We start from the raw sequence: 11058 nt of genomic DNA, 5'->3' as shown, positions 1-11058 counted from the left end.
AAATTTAACTAGGAGCTATAGTGTTAAATATTATATATCTCAAAATAATGATACTGAAAATTTCAAAGGCATCTTTCTTCCCCGAAACCTCAATGCCATACAAATATTACCTAATTTGTCCTATTTGAAGGAAAATTATTGGCATGATTAGAAGGTTTTACTGAAGGAAGAAGTAGACAGAATCAGAAAAATGAGCACAAAAATCCAGAGAGGTCAATGAGAAAATTCAGGGTTAGAAAATTTTTTCTTTTAACTCCAAAATGTTCCATTCACCCGGTCAGTAACAATTGTGACCATGTAGCTTTCTCTATCTGGCTTCAAATATACTTTCACTAGAAGATCATTGTAATTCAAATCCATTCAGTGCTGCTTCACTTTTGTAAACTGTTAGTTAAGTAGTGTACCCTGCACCTATTTTAATCATATAGCACATTGATAACATTTTCACTTATTTAAAGCCATGTTTACTGACAGATCCTTAGCACCAAAAAAATTCTGAAAGGCAATTTTCACACATCCAAAAGCTTGAAGAAGTAACTGACACAGCTTAAACCCTGGCTAGTTCTGAATTTTCTAAGTTAAGGTCACAGAATTGAAAAACTGCATACTTAAAAAAAAAGTTGGTAGAAATACATTTTAATCGTGAAGAAAATACACTCAAGGTCACAATATGCCAATTCAGTCTTCGCTGTAATTTTCAAGACCCAATCAGGCTGGTTATCACTGGATTTTTGCCTGCACTTTTCTTAAGGGAATGGTGAAAACTTTATTGCAAAAGATGGTAAAGTTATCAGTGACAAGAAAATCAGGGGGTCAACAGAGGTAAAAGAGGAGGGAGTTGTCTAAATAGAAGTGAGAATCAGTGTGTATGGGAATCTAAACTGACTTATACAATTTCTAAAGACCCTCAAAATAAGAAAAGGAGACAAATTTAAAAGAAAAAAATCAAAAAAGGAAAAGAAACAGCCAAAGAGGTGAGAGACAGCCATTTTGATGGGGGGGGGCGTCTAACTACACAATGAGGTCATCCTATCTCCCGGAAGTGACACGTAATCACCTGCTTTGCACTAGCTCCGCCCCTTCCCTCACAGGTCCCGCCCCTCCGCCAGCAGCCGGGAGGGTGTTAGGGGGCGTTTCTCCAGGAGGAAAGCTGTGAGCTGCGACGCTGAGGAAGGGGACCCCAAAACGTCTGGCACTGCCCCCTCCAGGGATCACTTTGGACCGCCTCACTCGGCCCAGCGGGATTCAGAAACGCCGAGGGGTCAACCTGATGGGTTTCGGGGTCAACGGAAGAGGGGAAGGGGAGCCCTGGCGGGGTGAACCCCCCGGTCCCCCGCCCAGCAGCTGAGGCACAGGAGGGCGGCCATCTTGGCCGGGAGGGTAGGGCTGGGGAGCTGCGGGCGCCGTGCGATTGGGGGGCTCGCCCGGAAGTGACGCCAACTACCCGGAAGCGGAGGGGGTTCCCTGGCCCACTCCCCCCTCATTCGTTTGCTCCCCCGCTTCCTCCCCGCCCCCCTTCCTCTCCATTCGTTTCCCCCCCTTTCCCTGCCTTCTCCCCCCCCCCACCCGTCCCTCCCCCCCCAACCTCCGGAGCTGGGAAGAGAGTCAAGATGGCGGCGAAATCCGATGGCGGTGGCGTGGGGGTGGGCTTCGCCCAGCTGCACAACCTGGACGAGGCGGTGGGCAGCGGCGGCGAGGAGGACGGGGAGCCCGGGGGAGGCGGCTGCGGCGGCGGCGGCGACGGCAGCGAGCCCGGCGAGAGCAGCTCGCTGCACATCTGCCACTGCTGCAACACTTCCTCGTGCTACTGGGGCTGCCGCTCCGCCTGCCTGCGCTCCCTCCTGGGCAAGAAGCCGCGCCGCAGCGCCGCCGCCGCCGACGGGGGGGACCAGCCGCTGCAGCCGCCCGGGGCCGCCGGCCGCCACCCCCCGACGCCCTCGGCCGAGCGGCCGCAGCCGCCGCAGGTGGAGCGGCCGTGGCTCGACTGCCTGTGGATCGTGCTGGCGCTGCTAGTCTTCTTCGGGGACGTGGGCACCGACCTGTGGCTTGCCCTCGACTACTACCGCAAGGGGGACTACGTCTACTTCGGGCTGACCCTCTCCTTCGTGCTGGTGCCGTCCCTGTTGGTGCAGAGCCTGAGCTTCCGCTGGTTCGTGCAGGACTACACGGGCGGCGGGCTGGGCGCCGTGGAGGGGCTCAGCAGCCGGGGCCCCCCCATGATGGGGGCCGTCTACGGCCATGGCGCGGGGGTCCCGGCCACGCCGGGGGCGCAGCGCCTCTGCCGCCTCTCCGTGTGGATCTGGCTGTCGGTCATCCACCTGCTGCAGATGGGGCAGGTGTGGAGGTAAGAGCACTGCGGGGGTGGGGGCGGGGGCGGGGGCCTGGCCAGCTGGCCCTGCAGAGGGCCCCGCGGGCGAGGCCGGAGCCCTCCGGAGTGCGCTCCGCCCTCGAGGGGCCCCGCAGGTGGGCCCCTCGGACAGGCCTGGCACGGGGTCTTGAAGGAGGGCTTTGCCACGCACTTCCCCTGGCGTCTCAAAAAGACCATCGTGCGGTCTGGATCCCTGGCCACGCCTTTTGGCCCGGGGAGGCCCAAGTCCCGCTGTATGTCTTCATCCCTGGTTCGCACTTAGCGGAGACCCTGCCTCATCCTCCCTCTCCTCTGTCTCTGTAGATCTCTATATTCCCGTGGTCCCTTGCCCCTGTATCCCAAGGTAACCAGGCGCTAGCGCTTTTTATCTGCACCCTAGCTCGCCTCCTGGGGGAACCTTCCTTCTTCCAGCCGGTTTGCACTCGGTTTTGTGCCCCGGTGAGACACCTTCCCCTCTTTCCCCGTCTTCTCTCCGCAGTGGCCTGTGTGGGGCTCTGTGCAACTCCCCTGGCTGCCTCTCCTTTCAGTGCTCCGTTATTCCACGCCCCCTCCCCCCTTCCTGCGACCCCCATCCCCTGCAAAGGACTCCAAAGCGCTGCTCTCCTTGAAGGAAAAATGACTTTTTTTGCTGGATTAGACGTGCCCTTTTCTTAGTGACAGGTAAAATTGTATAGTATGTGATAGGTGTAAGCGTTTGTTTTTAACTCTCAACCTCCGAAAATCACTTAGCCACCTGGACATCTCTTCTGGTGGAACGTTGTTGTTGGTAGCCAGGCCAGTGCGCAGGTGATTTATGTTTACACAAGCCCCAAGCTTAGCCCTGGGGCTCTTTCCCTTCTTGTAAATTTCCCATGTGCCAGGTGAATCCCTCAAAAACCACTTGCAGATTTTTTTTTTAAAATAGCTTAACTTGCTAAACTAAGGAAATGATTTCATTAAAACGTTGGTAAATCTGTGCCCTCCAACTTAAATCAGCTTGAGTGTATTCTGCAAACAGTGAGTTGTGGGTGAGAGCGTTTGCAACAAAAAAAAAATCTTACTGAAGAGAAATTATACAGAGCTCCTCAGGTACGTTGCTTCTGTGAGAAGACATTTTGCCTACACTGCTCAGGCACCTATTCCTAGTAGGAGATATTAGGTGCTCAGAATTTCAGTTTACTGGTATGTACTCAGGTTAACTGAAATGAAGTTCAGTGTGTTTTGAATTGTTTGTCTAGGTCTCTGTTCAGAATTTTAAATAAAAACATTTCAGAAAGCATGGGGAGGAATTAAGTCGAATCACGAAAGAACAAGAACTTTGTCCTGCAGAATTTACATGCAAATTCAGGATAGGGGACATGTGAGTGGTTCTTGATTTTTCTGGTCCTTGCAGGATAGTTTACTGGTGTTCCTAGATTGAACCAAGCAACTTTTTTTCCTAGCTCTGTTTGTCTGAAGATAATTTATTTCCTGCTGATAGGTTTGAAAGAAGAGAAGGAATAAAATAGAAACAAAGATTATTGATTAACTTTTAGCGATTATGAGCCTAATATGGGGTCAAGGAAAATTTTGACATATGTTTTGAATTTGAAATCTAAATCTAAAAACTCCCCAGTCCATACTGAATCAAAGATAGTGTGTTTAACATAGGGGATACCTTTTTTGGTTTCTTGCAGGTTGGTAAGATGCAAAGGCATGAAGGGGAGAGGGACAAAAAGTATGGGGAGAGATTTTGAAATAGTAGTAAAATTGAACAGCATCTAATTAATAAGTAGGCTTGTACCGAAAGTCACCTATCTCTCCGTGTTAGGCGTGGAGATGTGGGCAATCAAAACCTTGGTGTCAGGTTAAAATTCCTGAGAGAATTGTTTCTAATGTAATCCATAATAGATATTTATTAGCAGTAAGCTTTTGGGACATACTGAAATTGGAGTTCTGTTTCACAGATTTTTTAGGCAGAGTAATCCCCCACTATTGACCTAAACCTTAATTGTATTTGGTAAAGTAGTAGAAGTCCCGGTTGTGGACAAACTGAAAAGTATATTTTAAATATGAATTTAGCTTTTATAATTGTTTAAAACAGGGTTGTGTATTATTTTTCCAGATTTTTATTGAACTTTCAGAGTCTGTAGTGGTAAATATATATATATATATATTTTTTTTTTTGAAAAGATGCCTGTGATATTACTATATCTAAAGTTTTTGGTCCTTTTTCAAGATTAGAATATATGTCTAAATATTTTATGAAGTTAAGGTATTAAAAGGCATGCTAATTCATCTAAGTTATTTATTCCAATGTACTATACTTCAAAAGAAATATTTACTGAGGAAGGATTTTATTTTTTTTTCAGTAAGCTTGTTTACTTGAAATACTCCAGGAGCAGAGTCTGCTCTTTAATACCTGCTAGGATGTGGCTTGCATGGAAATCATTCATAAGTAAAAGCTTTGGAGAAAGGTATTTATTCTTTTCTAGTTTTAATCTCTTGGCAAACTTGTCAGTGTGTATAAACATACATCATCTCAGTTTTTTCTGCAGATCTTTTGGGGTTACAGTTTGTTCCCTTAATCATATTTGCTACTTAAATTTTATTTCATGTGGTCATGTGACATAAAGGTTAGGGTCTAAGAATTTGATTTGGGCCACATTTCTAAGAAAACATATTGGTGAAGTATGTTGTCAAAACTGATTGCATTAAACCATGAAGCGTGTCTCTTCATATGCTTTTTTTTTAATGTAAAATTATTTGACTCGCGTGAACAAAAGCACAGTGCTTATTTAAGAAAAATTAGTTTCTCTTGACATTAAAGTGGTAAATTTCTATGCATGTTGCCTTTGCTATCAAGATGGAAAATACTTGACATCTCTTTCACCAAATGACTTCACAGAATGTAAGAAAATATTTTTGGCTGGGCCAGAGTTGGAGCGTGGAAGAATAGTTGCCTGTAGGATGATTTGGTTTCATGAACCTTGTTTTGCAGAGCACTACTGTGTGATTAAGGTCTGTTTAATGGATGCTTTACCTTCCCTAATTAATTACTTAACGTGGAACTTACCGTCTACCTTTATGTGCTCTGTTTTTCAGGTGCTTTTCCCAGGGATAGCGGGTCTGTGAGTCACTCATACCAGGAATAGGGGTCTCACCAGGCTTCAGTTTAGTACAATGTGGTGTTATTAGAAAGTGAGATCATTTCCTTGGAGGGTTAGAGCTTAGAAACAGGTTTGCATATTGCATTTTTGTGTGTAAATTTTTTCCTTCAGTGTATCGGCTTTTCTTTGCTTCTGTGCTACTTTTAGGGGGTGCTTAGTGTTGGCTTGGCAGTTCACTGCAGTCAAGAAGCAAGTTCGTTGACTAAAATTTCATGTAATGTCATGATGTTGTAGCCGAATCATTAATCTCCCTCTTTATGTATTTATTTTTATGGGTATGTTTTAAAGACTTAAAACTTTTAATTAAGATTAAAGCCTGAATTTTATCTGCCATTTTTAAAGTGAACGTCAGCTGTTCTTTATCTTGGGAGATGAGGTGATGGAGAAGGTTGCCTTCAAGTGAGAGGAAGGAAGCGGTGTTTCACCTGCCGTAATGGGGTCATCAGTCTGTAAACAATCTAAAGCTTTGTTGTAGCATTTTTTCCATTTCAAGACTTTGATGTAATATAGGGATACAACTCTTTAATCAGCAGCAAATGTTGCTGGGCTGGTGAAGATGCTTTTTTAACTTATCTCCCACTACCCTCCCTCAGTGTAGGGATACTTGGAAAATTATGGGGCTTTGTTCTTACTGAATATTTTAGAATAGCGGTTCTTAACTCTGGCTGAGAATAGAACCTACTACAGCTTAAAAAATGCCTGAGCATTGCTGGACCTGCTGAGGAAGAATCCCAGGGCGGGACCCAAGCAGTCTTAGTTTTAGAAGCTCCACAGGTGATCAGATGGGCAGCCAGGCTTGAGAAGCACTTTTAGAATTGGGTTTCAGGCTTATTCCATTTCGAGATTGTTATTGGGTTTATGTTCTTAATAAATAGGATGGAACAGTCGGGAATGGAATGCTTTGGTATTGTGAAGCTTGGTTCCTGGACAACACCATAACAAAACAACTTTACCTTGGAAACATGAGTGTCTAAATACAGTACTTGGGGCTGTCTCAAGTGTATGCACTTATAGTACTCAGTGTTTTTTTCTTTGAGCCTAAGTATGGATCTTATTCTAAAAGGATTCCTAGATTCAAAGCATTCTTCAATAAATGTAGCTCACTTATCTGACTTTTATGTGATTCAAATAGCAGGTTTATGATTGTGTTGCATGTACAAGGGAAATTAATTTTGAAATGATTCTCTTAAGTAGGCTTGAGGTAAACAACGCGATTACGAGAGGTGTTGGACTAAGTGATCTGTAATGTCCCTCTAGCTCTAAGATGTTGTGATTTAGGAATGGAAATGTTACCTTTCAAATAAGAAAATTCGCTCGTGGGGCCAGAATACCAGCCCTAGTCACGATAAAAGATTGTATATGTGTATTTGTGTGTGTGTGTCCGTGTGTGTAGGAGACTTTTTATAGTATCGGCTTATTACTGGATGAGAATCTCTATATTGTAAAAATCTTTTTTTTTTTTTTTCCCATTTTGGTCCATATGTTTAATGGAATTCTGGTTCAAAAGAAACTCAGTGGGATTTTTTTGAGGGGAAACTTGAGGAAAATTGATTGGAGAAAAGTAATGTGTTTGAGTAGTCAAAAAAACCTTTCAAAATTCAAAAGAAAAGTGTTGAGAAAAATGTTCCTCTGTCAAGAAGTGAATGTGCTGTAGTGTCAGTAATTAGATCAATGTGCCACTGGCAGAGGAATTAAGCAAATAGGTGCTGAAGCAGAGTAAAGAGAGAAATTGACAGGTTTGTGGGAATTTAGTAGGTAGTAAAGGTGGCATTCCTAATCAGTGAAGGAAAAAAAGATTATTTATCAAACGATATTGAGGCAATTGACTACGCAATTGGGGGAAAAATAGCTCTCTACCTTACATAAACAAAAATTCTAAAAGAATTAGAAGTGTAAACATGAAATATTAAATTGTAAAAGCACTAGAAGAAAATGTAGGATAATAATTTTATAATCGTGAAATGGGCAAGATGCTTTGACACCATCAAGGAGAAAAGGGATAAATTCAACAACATAAAGTCTCATCTAGTTACTCCCTTCCTCCTCCCCCTACCTGAAAAATCGTGGAAATACGTGATGAGTTGTGAGGGTAGAAGAGTTATATTTAGACAACGAGCTACTTACCTAAAGGAGAGCGAGTATGAAGAAAGCATCTCTGAAGATTATTTCTCATTTTTGAGTGAACAGAAACAGTAAAAACTTGACATCTATGGTGAATTTTCAAGGGAAGGTGATGAAAAAATGGCACACTTTGAGTAAAATTGCAAACAGTGCTGAAGGATAGTATTTCCAGAATGATCTAGAAACAAAACACCAAATTTGTATTGCAGAAGGCTAGCATTCCGGAAACCTAGTAGGCACATGTCAGAAATCATGAACAGTTCATTTCTGCCTTTTAACATCATTTGCCTTGCTTTTACAAACTTTATTCCTAAAGCCAATTAATTAGCAGTATGTAATGGATAAATTCTGGAGAGTTGGCAAGATTAGGTGGGATGCAAAAAGAAATAAACTGTCTCAATTGTTGCTATTTTCATCATGGGTTGGTTTGATTTACAGTATGCTTTCTGCAAACAAGATTGTGGTTAAAACTTTACTCCTTGTGATACTCTGTTTACCTAGTTCCCAGTCAGAAATTGTGAATTTCAAAGAATTAATTTTTTTTAAATCATGAAAATATAGCCTCGTTTAAAAAGTTCACTGACTTTTGTTTTTTGCCGAAAGACAATCCACTATTTACCACTACTGGAGATACTCAAACAAAACAAAACAAAACAAAAACGAAGAAAAACACCACAGGGCACAGCAATAGTATAAAGGGAACATTGGAGTTAAGAAATCAGGTTTATCATTCTGCAAGTTCAAAAAAATCTCTGGCCTCCATTTCCTCATATTTATCAAATAAGGAGTTAAACTAATTGATCTTTCAGGTCCCTCAATTTTAGAAAGTCTATTATGCTATAGGTATTAGCACTCCGAAGTTTTAAACAAGGAATTTCAGACTCTAGTTTGAACAATTAAAATATTTAAAAATGTGGATTTCTTAGGAACTGCTTTGAAGTCCTATCATGTATTATTTTGACTTATTAATTTAAAAAATTTTCATCACTTGTAATCACTTTGCTACCTATAGAGGCATTATGTATATATTGCTAGCTAATGTCAAAATTTATAGCAGATAAGACTTTCTGAAAAACTTGGTATCCTGGTTTATTAGCTACTTTTGGGCACTTGAAATTTCAGCTAAAATTACGTTAAGGTGTCCTTTTATAATCCTATGTTTAAAATTTTTTACTGTCAGGTTAAGCTAAAGCAATGCATATATCTAACATATATTTTGGAGGTTTTTCTGAGTCGTTTACCTAGATTAATTTCTAATTGGGGAGGAACCTCAAAATCTCCTACTGCAATTTATCGTTTGATATGTATTCTCTAACTTTGAAAAGTTAATGTTTGTAAAATTTTTTTTTTTAATGATAGCTTTTCTGTCAGTTGTGAGCTGTTTTAGGAAATGATTCTAAGTGAGTTTTTTTTGTGTTTTGTATTTTATTAGATTAAGGTATAGGTACTTTTTTGGTTTAAGTTGAATTTGGGGAAAAAACGTGATTTGCTTGAAGGATTCAGTGAATATTACTATGACAAGAACACATTTGTACATAAAATTCAGCTTTAGGTTTTTTTCTGTATGTCTAACGTAGGTGGATCTTGGTATATTGCATTACTGTATTTTAATATACTTTAAAACAAATGACAGTATCCTAAGGTATTTTGTATATTGCTAACAAAAAGGGTCTTTACGAGTATATTGCTTTTATCCTGAAATATCAAACAAGTGGTTTTAAAAATAACTTTTGTATGCAATATTTTGGTCTTTTTTCTTTTTAATTGTGAGAAAGCTATTTCTGTTTTATATTGGTCATTAATATACAGAGCATGGATTATATGTCCATCAAATCATTTCTAGGAAGAAATTTGAATATTCAGTTTACAGAAAGGTAAACATATCAGTTTTCTTCACAGCATCCTGGGAAGGGAGGAAGAGTTGATAGTTATTGTTTACCCTGGCCAGATGTTCTCAAAGAATCATAGGTACATGAAGTAGAAAGTTTCTCTTTGACCATTATGTCCGCTTTTTCATTCTGTCTTAAACATACTGTACACATGAAGAAAGACGGCAGAGGTGAGGAAGACACCAAATTCATGGCTTGGAAAGCCTGGTGATAAAATAGAGCCGGCAGGAAATTAGGAACCCAGGCCCTTCCAGACAGCAGACACTTTCTGCTTTCTCTCTTTGGCTGTGTTTCTTAGAGTGGTCAGAGAACCTCTTGTATTAGGATAGGCCTGGGGCTTGTTAGAATGCAGATTTGTGGGTCTACTATGGGCTTAAAGAATCAGAACCTCAGGGAGTTGGACCAGGGAATGTGTATTTTTGCTCTCTTTATTATGGAAACTTTTAAGCATACAGGGAAATAGAGGAGTATATTGAACACCCAGTACCAACTACTTGGATTCTGTAATTAACATAGATAGCTTTATGTGTGTTTAACATGTATCATGAGGTTGCACCTCTCCATACTTTGGCTCAAATACTAAATAATTAGACTAATTCTACATAGCTATAATACTATTATCCCATCTTAGAAAATTAATGGTAATCCCATAATTATTCCATAATTGAAGAAAATCATCTAATAGTTGTTTCACGTTCAGATTTGCTCATTTGTCGCCAACAATGTCTTTTATAGGTTTTCTCCCTCCCAACATGGCTTAATCAAAATTGCTTAATCAGCATTGCTTTTATGTTTCTTTAATGCTAGAACGATTCTTAAATTTTTCTTTTCTTCATGATGTTAACTTTTGCAGAGTCTGGGCCACTTCTCTTGTATGTTCCGTATTTTGGATTGCCTGATTGTTTCCTCCAAGTTTGATCTGCCCTCTGTATTTCGGGTAAACTTGAAGGTGCTTCTAGGGGCTTGATTATATTCAGACTACATACTGTTGTCAAAAGTACTGCTTTCCACTTCATATTTGCATCATATCACATTATAACCTGATTCATCTCACTGTTCGTGATGCTAAGTTTTATCTCTTGGTTAGGGTTCTGACTGCCAGATTCTTCTGTATAAAGGTACATTTTCCCCTTTGCAGTCAGTAAGTCACTTGTGGAGTAAGACTTTTGGCAAGGTGTCAAGGCCTATTTCCTGACAACCTTTTACCTAATAGTTTTAGTGGCCATTGAGAATCCTTGCCTGAATCAATTATGAATTGCTGGTGGGAGGTGGGATTTGTATTTTAAACAAGCTCCCTAGGTGTTCTTAGCTCTCTAAAGTTGGAGAGCCATTGCTGTACTGGAATCAGGAAGTGAGAGTTAAAGAAAAAAAAAAATCCGTCCTGAAGAAGTTACTATGAATCTAGGCACTGGTGGGTTTTCAGCTGGTTGTCAGTAGACAGAGTTTAAACTTCATGTTAGTTTTGGAGGAACAAATTTGAAATATGTCTCATGTGTTCTCTGTATGTAACAGCAATAACCTGATATAAGGGCTAATATAACAGGTTACAGTG

General features: G+C 41.1%; 1 protein-coding gene across 1 annotated transcript in view; it reads left to right on the top strand.

Moving 5' to 3' along the window:
• The first annotated feature begins 1084 nt into the window (after window positions 1–1084).
• XKR6 (XK related 6) overlaps window positions 1085–11058 on the top strand; it is a 272450-nt gene continuing 262476 nt past the window's right edge. Inside the window, exon 1 of the mRNA XM_067745320.1 lies at window positions 1085–2344. Within this exon, the coding sequence (XP_067601421.1) occupies window positions 1611–2344 (734 nt within the window). The 5' untranslated portion in view covers window positions 1085–1610. The remainder of the gene's footprint in view (window positions 2345–11058) is intronic.

Source organism: Pseudorca crassidens, chromosome 7 (genome assembly GCF_039906515.1).
Source record: "Pseudorca crassidens isolate mPseCra1 chromosome 7, mPseCra1.hap1, whole genome shotgun sequence".
Classification (NCBI taxonomy): domain Eukaryota; kingdom Metazoa; phylum Chordata; class Mammalia; order Artiodactyla; family Delphinidae; genus Pseudorca; species Pseudorca crassidens.
Note: the sequence above shows the minus strand (reverse complement) of the source record. Positions and strands in the feature narration are given on the sequence as shown.